Source organism: Penicillium cosmopolitanum (genome assembly GCF_028827165.1).
Source record: "Penicillium cosmopolitanum strain IBT 29677 chromosome Unknown utg000004l:1.0-4361866.0:1.0-4365735.0, whole genome shotgun sequence".
In the NCBI taxonomy this organism is placed as follows: Eukaryota; Fungi; Ascomycota; class Eurotiomycetes; order Eurotiales; family Aspergillaceae; genus Penicillium; species Penicillium cosmopolitanum.
In genome coordinates, this window is record NW_026622674.1 from 792,337 (window position 1) to 809,085 (window position 16,749).

Sequence of the window (16,749 nt, forward strand, 5' to 3'; positions counted from 1 at the left end):
TTGTGTATAGTAGCCCTCGGGGGTGGTTGGGAATGTGAGTATAGGTCAGATTGTGAATACTAGTCAATACTTCAACTAATCAAGAGCATAACAATCTTTTATTCAATATGTAATAAAATAATGGCATTGGTGCAGTGTAGACTGTGGGCTGTAGTATCGAGTGGGCCGAGTCTAGAACGCGTCCCGCACTCCGCCCTCGCAGCTAAGCAATTTCCCCATCGCCCAGCTTCCTCCTCCACGTCATGACACGATGCCCATCTGCATCGAATGTTCCTACCCGGTCTCGCACCTGTATAGCGCATACAGTCGTGCCGATGACCGTTCTCAGGGGAAGGGCGTGCGATTGACCCAGTGTCCTCGCTGCCAGCGCTTCGCCGACAAATACGTGGAATATGACTTCGTTGTGATCTTTATCGACCTGGTGCTCATCAAGCCACAGGTCAGTTGCTACCCTGATGCGGTCCACAATTAATCACGATCTGATACTCCCTGCCATAGGTTTACCGCCATCTCCTTTTCAACAGACTCGGGCGCGATGACAACCGCTTTGATGTGAGCCGCATATCCAGACTTACCCCCCTCCGCATACGGGACAACAAACTAATGCGCAGACGTTATAGCGATCAATCATCCGCCTGGGGATCCTCCTTCTCCTCTTCGATGTCTATCTCACCTGGGCCCGCCTGGAGAAAGACCCCTCCCTCGCCACGACCTTCATATCCCGCGCCCCCATCGTCGTCCAATATCTCTTCTTCCTGACCCTCAACGCAGTCGCGACTCTCGCGCACCACCTAACAGTCCGCCTACTAGCTTCAATTCTCGTCCCAAAATCCCATCGCTATGGCGGGCCAGAAGCAAATAACAACGCCACCACCACTACCACCACCGCGCCTACATCAGGCACAACCACAGGAGACACAACCCCCTTCCCCTCCGGCCCTCCAACCCCAACCATGCGGCCCTCGCCCTCGTCGCAGGCCATTCCAACACTATCTACCCAGCTTCTAAGCCCGACTACAACTACCTCAGCAAAGATGTCATCTAATCCAACCTCCACGGACCTCACCTCTCCAACAGACCCATCACCCCTAACCCAAACAATCCAACAACAACGCCCACCACCACCCCTCCGCCGAACCTCAACCGCACCACCCCAAATGATCCAACCCCTCCCCCCACCAACAGCCGCCAGCCCAACAGCAATAAGCACCGCCTTACTCGTAAGCAGCTGCGCAAAAGTCTTCCCAATCTTACTGGTAATCTGGGGCGCCGACGGCCGAGGCAACAACACACCTTCAGAAACCACAGCCACAACCCACAACCCAGCAACAGGAGCGGGAGCAGGGATAGGAAGAAAAGACCTCGGCGCCGCAAAAGCAGCCCTATCCTCAGACCGGGACCGAGTCTCTACATCCTCATACTCAACCTCTTCATCGCCCTCGGCCTCGTTCCTGGAATCTTCCCTCGCGGCCGCAGAGTCGCTACTTCGACCCTACGTTCCGACGAGTTATCTCACGAGTTTATTCGATGTTCTTGCATCGTTGCTTTCGCTGGGTGTTGTCGATGCCCATCTCGTGTTGCTGAGTAATATCGAGGCTCTTTATATTCTATTGGGTTGTGGGTATCTGCGTGCGGTGGCTGTTGCTGTTGCTGGGCAGATTGCCAGGTGGGCAGTGCAGAGGGTTATTCTTGGTGCTGTGGGTGTTGGATAGATTTTGGTACTTTATTTTTATTTTAGTTTTGGGGGCTGTGATGGACCGGATTGAAGTTGAGTGGGGTTGTGTAATGACTTTGCAGATAGATCTTAATGAGTATGTACTAATAATTCCTTGATAAGAATAGGCTACTGCCCAAAGACAAAGATGTAATATAAGAAATTCTTTTCAGTAAAATCTTGGAAATACTCACTTGAGCTATACAAAACACCCGCAACCGTGACCCAAATACATACGACTCAGACAAATCGCTGAATAATGGACCGTAACCCAACCACAAATAAACTCTTATGGCAGGTACAAAAAGAAAAGACACCTGGGCATAAATTTCAGCGAGAATATACTTCAATATCAAGATGTGTATACCCTTCAAACTGCGACTTGAACATGATGGATTTGGTACATGATACAGCGACATAAAACAGCCAGCCAGAAAAAAAAAAGACAACCGGGGGCCCAAAAATGAAAAAGGGGAACGATTCGATATCGAGATTTCTTTAAAGGCAAATGAAACAAATCAGAAAAAGGGAAGCTAGATGTTTCTAGCTAGCTGGGTTTGGTTTGGTTCAATTTAATTGGGTACATGCCCGGGACGGATATCGGCGCGCTTTGGCGCAATGAGAGGGTTCAATTGGGCGAGGAAGACAATTGCTGCGGGAAATTCGGTTAGTTCTTGTTCATTCACGATTATGCTTTTTCTCTTTTCTGGAGGTTGGAAGGGACTTTGAGGAGGAAAGAAGAGAAGGGATGCGTGACGTACCCCACATCAAGTAACAAGAAATGAAAGAGAGGATGAGTGTGCTGCGCCAGACACTAGATGATTATAAAAAGTGGTTAGTTCGTCCGTTTAGGCTTGAGTGTATCAAGAAAATAAGAAGTAATTGAAGGAACTCACGTTCGGCTCTCGTTCTTCGGAGCAAAGAACCAAGCAGCCACGGAGGCGGCTACAACGACAATAAGGCCGACGAGAAGACTCCAGCTATAGATGATGTTAGAGCGCAGTTCAATTGGCTGGTTTTCACTTTGCAGCGATTTCAAAATCTTGTAATGCAAGAATAAACGCCGAGGAATAGAATCTCGGCAATTCGTGCGTCCAAGTATGAGGAAGAAGAACATACCCGGTCGCCATTTTGTGTATGTTTCAGGTTCAGGTTCTGGAACCCGGGGAAAGAAATCGGATTATTGGGGGTGCGGTGATCGGGATCTCGAAGTAATGGATCCAATATGAATGTGCACAGGTTTGTTTATAGACCTGATGCGATTTCAAGGGAAGAGAGCAGAGCGAGGGTATTCAGGACTGCGCGAAGATGTGCCGGCGTGAGGATTCGAGGATGATTGCGCGAAAACGAGTCGGGGTAGGTCCGTGGATCGGGCAAAGGTGTAGGTTTCTAATGATCGTTTCTCGGGGGGGGATAACAGCGATATCGCAAGTCGGAAAAGGCACAGGCGTATCTCGATGGTGATGATGCGGAGAGGAAGTAGCGGCCAGATGGGCGGGAGTCGGCGACCCGGGGCGTTGAATGAGTGGTCAGGGGAAACTGGAGGGAGAGGCGACTCCGTCTCTGTCCTTCTTCGTAATGAATATTCACCGGCGAAATGCGAGAATCCGGTGGAATGTCGGTTTCGAGGGTGAGCTGGCAGTTGGAGCGGCGTTGATGTTCGGAGCTCCTGGAGCTAGCGGGACCTGGTGGCCTGAGGTGTCAGGGCGGTCACTCTCGGCTTCCACTTTACTATACAAAACACTCCGTTGAGTGTTTACAATTATCGATACGAGATACTGACACAACCATATTCTTTGGCAATAAAAATAGTTCGCACTTCCAATATAATCTCACTGATTCGAATATCGGGGCAGAAAAAAAAAATTCAATGTTGTCCCGGGCAATAGCACAGCAAAAAAGGGGTAGATACAGTTTAAGGCTACGAGCCGGTCTTAACCCGCGGCTCGGGGAGAGAATAGGAACGTAAAAGATGTAGAGAACTACATTTAAGCACCTTCACGGCTCTTGCGGTAGCTGGCCTGAAACCAAGAGTTAGATACACATCAAGCTTTATGTTTATGACGAGTGTGGAGAGGGCTCTTGTACCTCTTGCTCAACCTGCAGAGCATCCACAGTGGGGGGCAAGCTCGCTGAGGATTTCGTAGGCCTTCTTGTGGAACTCCAGCTGGGCGGCGATCAGATCGGCCAGGTTGCGAAGGGGTTCGGGGGTATCAAGGACCTGGAGTAAGGGGTCGACGTTAGTATTGAGGGGTACGACGAAGTGATCTTCCCTATTATAAAAAAAGGAATGGGTAAGGGAAGAGACTAAAGCAACATACGTTCTTCATCACGCTAACAGCCTCCTCAGTTTGACCAACAAACTCATCCTCAGCCTGCTCGATCTCCTGACGGGCGTCCTCGCTCAAGTTGTCCAGGTCACCATAGGCAGCAGCCTTCTTAGAAGCCTTAACAGAGTCCAGCGTCAGGCGGGCATTCTCGACATTCTTGCGGGCCTTAGCAGCGAACATCAAGTTGGTGTTAAGGGTAGTGTTCCAGCCAGCGAGGAAACGAGACTGGATCTGAGAATCCTGGCCCAACCGGGCCTCGCCGACCTTCTCCTCGGCCAGAGCATACTTCTCCAGCGCAGTAGCGAGCGGGTCCTCGCCCTCAGTGCTCTGTGCCAGAGTCTGGGAGCCGGCGAGCGAGGCGCGCGCGATGGCGTGGTTGAAGGTCTTGGGCTGCGGCTTCGCGGACGGGGGTGCGGTCAGGGCGGCCTGGGCCTCGGCGGGGGAACCAGCCTGCGAAAGGAGGGTGACCTTCTCGTTGATGGTGCGGCCCAGGTCATTGAAGGACTCGCGAATGTTGGGTGGGTAGTCGTAGGCCTCGTTGGAGTATTGGGAGCTGTTGTCGCAGATCGGACGACCCACACCTGTCAGCGGAGAGTTTCTTGGAGGGGGTGATGGACAGGACACAGCGCAGGTCCTGCACGGGCTTTGCATTGCAGGGTGCTCTTTCTTTGCACGGATAGGGAGAAGAAACTCACGTCACGGAGAGCAGCTTCTGGTGAACCAGCTTGAGCGCATCGACGCGCTTCTCAAGCTCGATGTACTCATCGGGGAGCTGGGTTCGGTCTTCGGCCTGGCCCAGTTGCTCCTTGATAAGCTGCTGGGTGCGCTGCGCGAAAGGCGTGAAGTTCGCACTGTTCGCGAAAACGACAGATAAGTCAGTGTCAGCCCAGGATCATGTGTAGAATATAGGAGATTGGGGGCCTCGTTGGGTAAGGAGAGGGGTGTGTCTCAGTGGAGGCTGATTAGGGAGTGGCGGTGCTCACCTGAAGGTCTTGCCGAATGCCTGCACTCGATCCATGATTGCGGTTTTAGGGAGTGAAGAGTTGGAGGGGGAAAGGAGAGTCTGGAAGGATGATAGGACGTCGTCGACCATTTGGAGCTACGAAGGTGCGATGGCCACCCGCTGCCGCTGCACCGCCCCACCGCGCACCGCCACGCATCAGGTTCCCAGGCAGCGATGTGTTCTAGATTTACTTGCAGGTGCGCCATACGCAGGGAAAAGTGGCGCAGGACTATCAAAGAAACGGTGAAAATGAGCTAATAAGTACATGTAGGGAAAAGTGCCGCAAAATGCATAGTAATCCATCCAGATCGTCATAATCATCCCGTTCGTCCTAAGCGTCGCCGGACTCCCAGCAGGAACACGAAGTCGTAAAAGTGAAAATAAAATAAAAAGTAAGGAGAAATGAGAAATCAAAAATGCAGTATCATGTCAGGGTCGCAAACATAGCGCGCATCACTCGAGAGTTAGGTTCTAGATTAATATGTCAGTAAGGAACTGCATCTACGATTGGAAGTGGAAGGTAGACACATACCTTTACGCTCAGATTTGTTGACCTCAATCTTCTCCTCCGCATTGCCTCTGTTGTCAATGGTATCAGTTTCACGTTGTCGCGTGATCTCAATACCACCCTGGCGCTCGAGTCGCAACAATCTCGTTTCTTCTTCTAGCTCACGAATATATGAGTCGACTTCGTAATCACTATCCCGAGGACGGACAACCATCATCTGACCAGAGTGTGGTCGAGAGTCGATTCGTTCCTCGAAGTGACTTCGAGGTTCAACCAACTGTACTGAAGACACCGCCCGACGGCGTCCATGCACGGAAATGGATCGGGGCCGAGAGACAGCGCGAGGTCGAGGCCGGGGTCGCTCGACGATTTCTTCGTACTCTATATCCTCGCGGCGCGATGGTGAGGCTTCGACGATAAAGGCGTCATGGCTCGAGCGAGGCGAGTGGTGATGAGAACGAGTGGTGTGACTGTCGACCTCGAGATACTCGGTGGTGACACGTTCCGGGGGCAGTTGTCGAACCGGGGATCGAGGGATACGGAGATATTCAGCTGTGTGCTGGTTAGCCATCATTGGCCTTTTCCAAAGGGAACCCCGAGAAAGTAAAAGTAACCTACTTTCTGTGTGGGCTGGACGGCGGAAGGATTTGCTGAGACTGATCACTTCATCGATTTGCTCCTTAGACAATGCTTTCTGAATAATGATCGTCTCGTCCTAGCCATGCAGTATATCAAGATTAGCATGAGATCTGTGGCACCATAGTGTATTCATGCAATCTGCCATTGAGGAGCATGCCTACCTCCTCCTTGAAAGGGTACCCCAGATCCAAGATAGCGTGGACATGCACCCATTTCCGAGGAATGCGGGTCTTGCCCTTGCGTGGGTATGGTTTCTCTTCATGACGGTGACGAGCACCACTGCTCGAGCGACGATGACGACGATCCATCGTCATTCTCTCTCTATCATCGAATTCTCGAAATTCTTCGTCGCCGTAGTAGTCCGGTTCAGCGATGCGGATGTCTTCATAGACTTCACGTTCACGGTATCGCCCGGGTGAAGGACGATGTGCCGGAGGTGGGGGCATGCGGGGAGGAGCACGGTCAAAAGCTTCCATCTTGCGGCGAGGGATGCGATCAAAGGTATCGAGGGACGACTGGCGCCTAAGTAGACGGGGCTTAGTGAATGAGGGGCTCTCATCACGACGACGGCGACGGTCATGCGCCACCAAGGGGCCAGAAGAAGACGGATGGGACAGGTGCTCATCCTCGTAATATCGACCTGCTGCGCGCGCCGGGGGGCCATATCGGTCATCTTCACGGAGACGGGATTCAAAGCGGTCTTCTTCGCGGAAGCGAGAGCGTTCTCGAGAGCGCTCTCGCTCAGCAACAGGTGGACCGCGAGAGTGGCGGTCGTAACGATCGCGAGAATCTAGAGTGCCTGTCGAAGAACGGTAATCATCATAGCGCGAAGACATATCTGGAAATCACCGGGGTACCGAAATCCTAAACAAAGGAAAGGATGACGGGGTTTAACCGTGGATGACGAGGGCGGCTGACTTTGGCGGGCCGAAAAGGTGGGGGAACTACCAGTTGGAAAGGGGAACTGGGTCGAGGGACAGTCGAGGAGTGAGAGGAAATGTGTGAAAAGGACTCGGAGGCAAAAGTGCAAGTGCAAGAGGATGCAGCTGAAAGAAGAAGCTAGTGTTCAGCCTTAGAGGGGTCCGCGTCAGGCAGAAGCCTATGATGACATTGGAGTTGAGACCAAAGTGGAGTAACTGTGGCTGATGAACACACTAGACTAACATTTACATGTCTAGTGCTCACCAGCCTCAACTGACTAACGGTTATGAATCTAGTCCGAGTATGTACGAGAGTATCTACACTTCCAGGTTTTGCATGTCCTCCTCCAAACTAAGCAGCCCCATGGCCCGATATGCCCGATCAGTCGGTTCCACCGTCACAAATCTTCGCTCATCACTCTGCTGCGCCCCCGAGTCTCGAGCAAGTACATCCTATCAAGGTGGGAGGGGTAATGTTAGTCCAGATCAAAATCCATTGGGCATGATCTCACTTACTTGGGAATCCCGATCTCGAGATGTTTCAAAGGATCGCTGATACGGCGGACCGCGCCCATGTTTGGCCGCCACAATCCATGACTTTTCACAGCCACTGGCGATAGCGTCCGAGGTTTTCCATCCTGTCAGTCGAGAGATTTCGCGGAGCTTGGCTATCGTCCAGCCCCGCTGTGTCGAATCGGTATATTGCACCGCTGCAAAGAAGATCGGCACTGTCATCTCTGTAAGGGAGGACCCAAGGGTGGGGCTCAGGCTGCCAGCCTGCAGGTTGTATCGCTGTGGGTAGTAGATGCCTGCTGTGATCCGGCCGATAATCTGTGCATATTCTGCTGTCGTTGGTGCAGCCACCCCGGCAGCCATCATCATGGCCGGTGGCATCGATGGGTGAAGTCGTTGCAGCAAGATGCGACCCGTGTAGTAAAATCCCCATATTACCGCGATCGTGTGTGTACGGTATTGCAAGGCAGCGCCGAATGGGGTCGAGATCGAGGGTGTGACATCGGCTGGTAGCGGTTGGTAATCTCGTCCGAGTCCTTGGGCGAATGTGTCGAGTGCTGTCAAGATATCCTCCCATTCCTGCTCCGCTTCATTATATTTCTCTTCGACAGCCCTTTGGCTCGACATTTCATTCTCATCTGCTTCTTCTGACGATTCGCGTTGTTCTTGCCGGCCGTCTACGAAGCCAGCTGGCAGACGAGTCGGAGGTCTGGGTGGTATCATGCCGTACATAGGAGGACCTTCTGGCGCGGGTGGCCGCGGTGGAGGTCCCCTTTGTAGAGACTCCGGAGGTGACTCGGACGCAGAGCCGAAACCGGAGCCAGGTCCAGTGTTCGAAAATGAAGACGTAGATGAGGGAGGCCCAGGGGGACCTGGAGGGCCAGGAGGTCCTGGAGGTCTTCCAGGAGGGCCGGGTCTTTTGTTTGGACCACCACCCCCACCAGCAAAACGGCCCATAAATTTGAACATCCCAGGACCCGGCCTCCAATCCGTACCAGCAACACGAAGTGCCTTTAACTTTCGTTTCCGATCTCGATAGCCAAAATCTGTGATGCGCGAAAGCAGAAGCCAAAGGTGATCGGCCGATCCATAAATGGCGTCTAACCGGCCGATGGCAGCGCGGGGTGGACACTGGCTCTTCAAATAAAAGGGCATGCTAAGGTTTCCATTAGCGAGAGCCATTTCCAACTAAGCAAGCATCAGAACTTACAATAATTTCTCGCCACTGACTAGACTGTGCATGAGATCTTGTTTAGTGAACCACCAATATAAGTCGCACTGGAGCCGGAAGTTTTCGATATCTTTGCGCGAAAAGAATTTCTTGGGAGATTGGGCCTGTTCGTGTTCGACACGGCCAAATTCGTCGTAATTAACCGCCCGGCCCAGAATGGAACTTAAGAATGCTTGGTCGACGGAGGATTCTTTCTCGGCAAAGGGATCGTCCTCAGATCCGTCGTTATCGAAACCAAAAGGATACATTTGTGGGTTTGACCACCTTATCTGTTGCCGTTGCTCACTAATTTGACGTCTGTACGCTCGAAGATCTCGAGTTGTGCCTGCAAAGTCGATTTCTTTAACGAGTTGAGCAGCGCCCGCAACGTGGCTATTCCATTTGGAGTGATCGGCTGATATAACTTCATAATACGCAAGCAGCTGCGTGGCAGCCAAGGTGCCGATTTGTTTGCGTCGCAATGGAAGGCCAACCGCACGACCAATTCGTTTCAATGCATAATGGTAGTGCTTTAAAGAGACGGTTGAGGGTACTCCTTGGAGATACGCGATGTGCAAACTGCTGATGGCGAGAATAGCCTGGAGTAATGCAGGATGCTCCAAGGCCTTGAGGGGGAGGGTATATGTCCAAAGACCCTGTTGCGCAAGGGGAACCTGTACCCCCAAAACAATCGACGAGTCGGTCGCATGTCGCTCGAATATAGACAGGCATGGCCCGGTTGAGTGGATGAAGTGCGCAAAGATACGGGCCGTCTTGGGATTATTCAGTGGGGATGATCCGAGCGAGGGGCGATAATTAGCAAGAATATTCGGCTCATTGAGGTGACTCCTGAATGAACGAAGCTGGCTATCATTATTTGCAGAGGCCATGATGAGACTCAGTTGATTGAAGCCTTCGCTCTGTATTTGATCCGCCATTTCGTCGTCGGAATCTACATCGTAGAAATCTTCATCTTCATCTTCCACATATGTTACCTGTGGTTGAGAGGCAGGAACGAAAGGCTCTGCCGTGGTGAGCTGTGAAGTCGCTTGTCCTGGCTGCTGCTGCTGATACTGATACTGATACTGATATCTAGAAGCCGATTGTTGAATGGGCTATAGTCTCGATGAGCATATAGACTACTTTAACCATAGAGCCAAGGGAAGACATCGAGACATACCAATGGGAATAATGGGTTTTCATTACTCTTGTTCGCTGCGGATTCGCTAGCCAGCTGAGATGCATATTGGGCGGCATAATCTTGGGATGTTGGGAAACTCTGCCAGTTGGCGGTTGGCTGTAAATACTGGGCCGGTAGCTTTTGTTCATCGTAATGGGCGTAGTTTTCTGTTACATTAATAGGATGCGACTGCGATTCCGACTCCGACAGTGACTGCGATCGTGACTGAGGCGGAGGTGGGGGCTGGGACTGAGACTGGGACTGTGCAGGTGCATAGTCGGTCCGTTCTTGAGATTCAGAGGCCCGCCGATTTTCCTCTGCAGTCTGTACTGGCCATGATTGAGGGGGAAGCTGTACTGGTGGCGTGGGATAATAGAACTGCGGTGCAGTGGCAGGTGGTGCCCGCTCTGGTGGGGATGTCTCAGATGGCTGCATAGCTTGATAACCTGTGGCTGTCACATCCACGGGCCGTGGCGCCAGCATGGGATGTTGGGCAGCTGCCGCAGCCTGTTGAGCAGGTAAAGGATAGTCATTGAATATGGGGACTCGCATCTGCTGCTGCATCTGGAGATCTTGGCTGCTGTGGGGAGGGCCATATGCGCCGAAGATACCCATGGGGTTCTTGAAGATCACTCTTTGGGCGTAGCCCTCACAAATCCGCTTGGATTTGACGCAGTTGCTACATATTGGCTTCTCTTCGCCGCATTTAATACGACGTTTCCTACAGGCTTCAGCGGGTTAGATTATTCTGATCGCATGAATAGGGATCTGGGGGCATACTTAAACAACCAGTTTTGGTTCGTTTCTTCGGGTGTCTGCGGGGGCCCGGATTCCTCGGTGCTTCTGCCTCTACAGGGCTATCAGCGTCGGGTAGCCCCACGTCCGGTGGTTGCATGTTGTTGGAAGAGTAGTATTCTCTTGTCAGGACGATTGGAAGTATAGCTGATAAGAAGGCATAGTGGGGGAGAGGGGGGAGAGGGGGAGAAGAGGAAGAGGGAGAGGAAGCTTGGGGCACAAAGGCAAAAGGTTATAAGTTAGGGCGCTATTAAGGTGAGTCTGGATTCGATCTCCACAAAACGGGCAACGCTGCCGAGCATCGCAGATCACCCGTGTGACTGAAGTACTTTACAGTTGCAGTTACAGTGTACAGTGTACAGTGTACTCTGTACTCTGTACTCTGTGTACTTTGTCTGCAGTAGGTGGTACTAGTATACTGGGAACTGGGATACTGGGCATACTGATCCTTGGATAACTATCTCCCCTGTCCAGCTACCACCCCCTTTTCTATATCAATCCAGATCAGCCAACTTGGAACACGATCTGACCTGCGGGCTGACCTATCGCTCACTGCATTACCCACTCCTCGTCCAAGGCACAAAGCTTAAATACGTGAACGCGATTCCTCAGGGTCGTGCTGTGCAGGGGTCCTTTAATCGCGCATGGCTGACCTCCCACATGGCGGTAACAAGGGGGCTTCATTCAGCGTAAAATCAGCCGAGATAACGGGACACGAAAGAATAGAATTTTAAATTGGATCCATCCGAAACTCTGAGATACGAAAGCTGATCTCGAGGCTGAAGATTGAAGTTTCCAATTTCCAAAGAGTGTACTGCTAGTAGTATTTGTTGGGGGTTGTCAAATATACAATACTGTAAGGATGTAATCCAATTACCGGATGAACCTTGGGAAATTTTGCGGAGCTGCCGCCGGAGAAAAAAAAAAGTTGCTCCCCGAACTTCACATCCCCAGACAACCCTGGTGCAGACCATTCTTTACCAACCAGGCTAAGAGAACAGTAGAGGTAATCTCTACTTTCCTCTTGATCACCACCGTCAACACCATGTTCGCCGTTCCTGGATGGTCGGTCCCCAGCTCTGCGCTTAAGTCGCAAACCGAGCAGGCGCCCCCAGCTCAAAATGAGTCGCAAGAAGGCAACGATGCCCCAACAAATGCGAAGAACAAGAAGCGCAAGCGTGGGAATGACCGTGTCACCGCCGGCAATGTCGATGATATGTATCGCAGGCATATCGAGAAGTCCGCCCGCAAGCCTGCCAACGATAAAAAGCGCAAGGACGACAAGCAAGCGCCTGCCACCTCCCCGAAAACGACAGGCGAAGCCAATGCCGAAGCCAAATTCGAGACCGTAAAGCCCATCGCCGACGAGACCGCGCAAGACGAGGGAAAGCAAACAAAAAAGCAGAAGAAGAACAAGAAGAAGAAGGACAATGAGAACCAGGCAGACAAGAAGGATGCTGCAACAGCCCCCTCGAAGGAGACCGCTGCTGCTTTGGATTCGCTTGCGCCGCCTCCTGAAACTACCGCAACTCTTACGCCTCTTCAGCAAGCCATGCGCCAGAAGTTGGTTTCCTCTCGTTTCCGTCACCTGAATGAAACCCTCTACACAACGGATTCTTCCAAGGCCGTCGAGCTGTTCAATGCGAACCCAGAGCTGTTCGATGAGTATCATGCTGGATTCTCTCGCCAGGTGAAGGAGTCCTGGCCCTCCAACCCCGTCGATGGTTATATCCAGGCCGTTCGGCGTCGGGCTGCGGTGCCTGTCCCCAAGAGGGGGCAGAAGCCTCAAGCAAACAGGGCTCTCCCTATGCCCCGCCGACCCAATGGCGCATGCACAATTGTCGACTTGGGCTGTGGTGATGGCCTTCTTGCTCGCACATTGACCCCCTCCAAGAGAAGGTTGAACCTGAGGCTTAACAGTTATGATCTCCAGTCACCTGACCCACTTATCACGAAAGCGGATATCTCCAACCTGCCATTGGAAGATGGCTCCGCCGACGTTGCGATCTTCTGTCTCAGTCTGATGGGAACAAACTGGGTGTCCTTCGTTGAAGAAGCCTGGCGTGTGCTGCGCGGCGATGGCAAGGGCGAGTGCTGGGTCAGTGAGGTGAAGAGCCGATTCGGCAAAGTGACCCGCAAGAAGGCCCAAATCGGAGCTGTGAAGCCGCTCAGCAAGGCCGACCAAAAGAAACAGAAGAAGAAGGGAGGTAACGAATCCGATCTGGACGAGGAAGATATCTACGCTGAAGATGCCCGCCCAGCCAACCACAACGACGATACGGATATCTCGGCGTTTGTTGAGGTTTTCCGGTCCCGTGGTTTCGTTCTTCGCGAGGAATCCGTCGACAAGTCTAACAAGATGTTTGTCAAGATGGAGTTTGTGAAGGGAGGAGGTGCCCCGACCAAGGGTAAACACGCCACAGGGCTGAGTGCTCCGGCTCCAGGAACCAAGAAGCGCTTTGTTGACCGTACGCCGGATAATGGCATGACGCCCGAGCAAGAGGCACAGGTTTTGAAGCCTTGTGTGTACAAGATCCGTTGAGTGTTGTCGTAAGTGTGTCGTGAAGTTACTATCTGCTATATCCTTCCATATTCCGGCCGTATATGGCTAGAGTATATAGAATGCAAATCTAAATATACTCGGGCATATAATCTGCAAGCTATTGTACCAAAGGCATATCTCCAGTTCTCTTTCTGTTAAATTAAGTACCTATTACTTGGCTATCAAGTCCCAACTTGAACTACTCCGTACTACTAGATACCACCGACCTTCAAGGCGGTCGGGTACCTGTAGTAGACAGTTATGAGGTAAGCAAGCGATCAACGTCATTCTGATCTAGCCGCTCACAGGACTGCCCAGGTGCTGAGAACATGGTTAGTCGATACAAAATTCCGGATTTTCAATATTCAGGGAATCAGAGCCTGTTTTATGAATTGTGACGGTCATCATTGAAATTCAAGTTTGTCTTCTATGCAGACTCTTTATAAATTTCCCACTAGCCACTCATGTCATACTGTGTTTTCCCATCTATACGTTTCTCTACTATTTGGAGACATAAATCTAGTTCAATATCTAAAGGCACAAATTACGCAACAAGTGTCTGGATCCGATATAGCGACCCTTTCGGCAAGCGACGAAATTACCGGACTACCAATTGGAAATCATCCGCTGCAATGGAGGCCCAGGAAAATAACAAAAGATTCCAGCTGGAACACCTTTTCAATGTTAACGATAAAGGTAGCGTGAAAGAAATTCCGAATTTCGGAGGATGGGAGCTAATTGAAGTAGTGGCTTTAATCACCGGTGGTGGCTCGGGAATTGGTCTCATGGCCGCGCAGGCACTTGCTGTGAATGGTGCAAAGGTGTATATTACTGGTCGGACACAGGAAAAACTTGACAAGGTCACCGAACTCTACAACCAAAATATTCCTGGTCAAATAATTCCCATCACCGCCGACGTTACCGACAAAGCATCAATTGACAAGCTTGTGAAAGAAATCAACTCGCGCGAGCAATTTCTCTCCATTTTGATCAATAATGCTGGGATTTCCACAGGTGCACAAGAAACTGAACCTGAGAGTGCTGAAGAGCTCCGCCAGAATCTATTTGAGCATCCATCAGGCGATATCGGTGCATGGGATGACACTTTCCGCACAAACGTCTCTCAGCTCTTCTTCATGACAACCGCATTTCTTCCGCTACTTGAGAAAGGATCTCAGCAGGAGCATGGGTGGTCCAGTACCGTGCTCAATATTACCTCCATCTCAGGGATCGTCAAGGTTTCCCAGCATCACTTTGCATACAATGCCTCCAAGGCTGCTGCCATTCATTTGACCAAAATGCTAGCCCATGAGATCATGACCTCACGATTGCCAATACGGGTCAACAATATTGCTCCTGGTGTTTTCCCGAGTGAGATGACTACATCTTCCAGCGATGAGAAGCAAAAGAGCTTCATTCCGAAGGAAAAATATGAACAAAAGACTGCTGCAGCTCGACCGGGAAAGGATGAAGATATGGCCAGTGCCATCCTTTTTGCCACTACAAATCAGTACCTGAGCGGACAAACCGTTGCTGTTGATGGTGGCTATGTTCTTGCGGCTGGATCTCTATAAAGTGACTCGGTTTCGAATATTTCCATTACCGTCTTGGTTAATAGTATAGTCAATTGCGTAATGAATGACATGGAACAAATAAAATCCTTCGATATGTCTATACGTTTTCTAGGAAACTTCTTCCCAATCTAAAATTAAGAGCAGAATATATGTACAAAATATTGTTAATTTCGATTATCAGACCAATTTGTTCTTTCTCGATGTACATAATGTTCTCGTTAAAGCGTAGCATAAGCCCGATATATCATGATACCATTGCCAGTCGCAAATTGCAACTTAGCCTCTGGGCCAGCAAAAAACACACTTCCTTCACTCAAATTCAAAGTTTTCCCATCCCCGAGGACCTTCATTGTTCCTGATCCCCCAGTCACAACTAGGATGCTAGGGGCTTGCAAATCGGTATGAGTCTCCGATTCCTTTGCAGCCAAATTCGTGGCTAGAACATTGAATTCACTGAACGGGGGCGTGTATTTGACAGTCTTCTCGTTAATTCCCATCAAGCTTGGCCGAGCTGGCAACAGTGCAGCCTCTTGATCATGTGGCTTAAAGGTCAGAGCTGATGTGAACAGCTCGATGTTGTCTCTGCTGGCGCGAGGGCAGAAACCCGTGTTCAGGACATTATCTGATCGCGCCATGCATTCAAGAATATCACCTGATAGCCAGGCATGGATACTATCCGCTGGCACACAAACAGCCTGGCCTGGCTCCAATGTCATGAAATTCATCAGTAGCGAGGCGACTAGAAGTCCATTGTCGGAATCCGAATATTGTTCGCTTAATCTTTCCAAGAGATTGGGTATGTACTGATTCTTTTCTCCAAGTTCTGATAGGGGAATGGCTTTCAGATTTTTGACAACATCCGAAACTGTGTTCGATGAAATTTGCAGTAGAGTTCGACAGACCTCTCTCAAAATTCCCTCATTGACAACCTCATGCTGGGGCAAGATTGTCTGGAGAGGACCCAACCTTAATATGTCCGCGAGCTCTCCGATGGGCTTAAAGCCGACAAATAGTTCGAACCTAGTCAACGCGACCGCAATCTCGGGCTTATGATTGGTATCCCCAAACTTGATGGGATCTTGCGCGTGGAGTTTCTCGGCCAACTTTTTGTCTGGGTGTAGCTGCAGAGGCAGGGCCTTCGCGAAAGAGAGAATCTGATTTGGTTAGTCCGACTTCATGATATCACGAATCAATAGATGTGCCCTACCTTTGGTAAAAATGGTACTTCTCTTCTGTATCTCTCACAATATGTCTCACCAAGTAGGCTGGGGTTCCTCTTCACATGGTCGGAAAGCAGCTCGCCACTTGAAGCAAGTCGAGACGGCACAGAAGGGTACGTGCCCATCCACATCTATCCATTGAAAAATAAGTGTCTCTCCCAAAAGTGATTAATAATGATTCGCCTGATGCACAAACCTCCGAGTAAGTTTCTGAATCATCTAGCGGGCTTGCACCGGGCATCTGTGACCACAAACGACCGGCGAGAGATTCATTGCCTTTCTTACCCCATGCATCATGCTAAAGCGTAACAGTGAGCCAACTTGATAAATGACTGAATCTCGAGTTGTCGTACCTTGCACTCGCATTGAAGTTGTATGACACCGTCTGCCATAATTGGAAAATAAACCGCGGAAAAGTGGTGTCGGTAATAATGGGACACGAGGTCTCAAGTAAGAACATGATTTTATTGGAAGGAAGGGCTAGAATCATAGCTAAAAGTCCATCGAAAAATTGACTTCATTATTCGTCATGCGGGAGCCGCATATTGTTATCTTGGTTCTTTTACTTTTTATGCGGTCCATTCCGGTTTTTCATACGGTC

General features: G+C 50.7%; 8 protein-coding genes across 8 annotated transcripts; 3 read left to right on the forward strand and 5 right to left on the reverse strand.

Annotated features, from left to right (window-relative positions):
* Positions 1 to 250: 250 nt before the first annotated feature.
* Positions 251 to 1,712, forward strand: N7509_001734 (sterol homeostasis protein ARV1; the record flags this gene model as incomplete). Its single annotated transcript, XM_056626371.1, has 2 exons — positions 251 to 439; positions 621 to 1,712. 2 exons carry the CDS (start codon positions 251 to 253, stop codon positions 1,710 to 1,712), a joined length of 1,281 nt encoding a protein of 426 aa, XP_056492166.1.
* Positions 1,713 to 2,286: 574 nt separating this feature from the next.
* N7509_001735 (V-type proton ATPase subunit e) lies at positions 2,287 to 2,844 on the reverse strand (the record flags this gene model as incomplete). Its single annotated transcript, XM_056626372.1, has 4 exons — positions 2,287 to 2,366; positions 2,476 to 2,528; positions 2,611 to 2,736; positions 2,834 to 2,844. The coding sequence occupies 4 exons, from the start codon at positions 2,842 to 2,844 to the stop codon at positions 2,287 to 2,289; spliced, it is 270 nt and encodes an 89-aa protein (XP_056492167.1).
* Positions 2,845 to 3,809: 965 nt separating this feature from the next.
* On the reverse strand, positions 3,810 to 5,062 carry N7509_001736 (BAR domain-containing protein; the record flags this gene model as incomplete). Its single annotated transcript, XM_056626373.1, has 4 exons — positions 3,810 to 3,935; positions 4,036 to 4,678; positions 4,740 to 4,895; positions 5,028 to 5,062. 4 exons carry the CDS (start codon positions 5,060 to 5,062, stop codon positions 3,810 to 3,812), a joined length of 960 nt encoding a protein of 319 aa, XP_056492168.1.
* A 409-nt stretch (positions 5,063 to 5,471) lies between these two features.
* Positions 5,472 to 7,030, reverse strand: N7509_001737 (uncharacterized protein; the record flags this gene model as incomplete). Its single annotated transcript, XM_056626374.1, has 4 exons — positions 5,472 to 5,518; positions 5,580 to 6,107; positions 6,174 to 6,270; positions 6,356 to 7,030. 4 exons carry the CDS (start codon positions 7,028 to 7,030, stop codon positions 5,472 to 5,474), a joined length of 1,347 nt encoding a protein of 448 aa, XP_056492169.1.
* Positions 7,031 to 7,432: 402 nt separating this feature from the next.
* Positions 7,433 to 10,912, reverse strand: N7509_001738 (uncharacterized protein; the record flags this gene model as incomplete). The annotated part of the gene is made up of 5 exons (XM_056626375.1): positions 7,433 to 7,567; positions 7,631 to 8,783; positions 8,838 to 9,952; positions 10,018 to 10,745; positions 10,798 to 10,912. 5 exons carry the CDS (start codon positions 10,910 to 10,912, stop codon positions 7,433 to 7,435), a joined length of 3,246 nt encoding a protein of 1,081 aa, XP_056492170.1.
* Positions 10,913 to 11,857: 945 nt separating this feature from the next.
* On the forward strand, positions 11,858 to 13,354 carry N7509_001739 (25S rRNA (adenine645-N1)-methyltransferase; the record flags this gene model as incomplete). The annotated part of the gene is made up of 1 exon (XM_056626376.1): positions 11,858 to 13,354. The coding sequence occupies one exon, from the start codon at positions 11,858 to 11,860 to the stop codon at positions 13,352 to 13,354; it is 1,497 nt and encodes a 498-aa protein (XP_056492171.1).
* A 632-nt stretch (positions 13,355 to 13,986) lies between these two features.
* Positions 13,987 to 14,928, forward strand: N7509_001740 (SDR family NAD(P)-dependent oxidoreductase; the record flags this gene model as incomplete). The annotated part of the gene is made up of 1 exon (XM_056626377.1): positions 13,987 to 14,928. The coding sequence occupies one exon, from the start codon at positions 13,987 to 13,989 to the stop codon at positions 14,926 to 14,928; it is 942 nt and encodes a 313-aa protein (XP_056492172.1).
* Positions 14,929 to 15,146: 218 nt separating this feature from the next.
* On the reverse strand, positions 15,147 to 16,540 carry N7509_001741 (uncharacterized protein; the record flags this gene model as incomplete). Its single annotated transcript, XM_056626378.1, has 4 exons — positions 15,147 to 16,082; positions 16,136 to 16,279; positions 16,345 to 16,446; positions 16,502 to 16,540. The coding sequence occupies 4 exons, from the start codon at positions 16,538 to 16,540 to the stop codon at positions 15,147 to 15,149; spliced, it is 1,221 nt and encodes a 406-aa protein (XP_056492173.1).
* Positions 16,541 to 16,749: the final 209 nt, after the last annotated feature.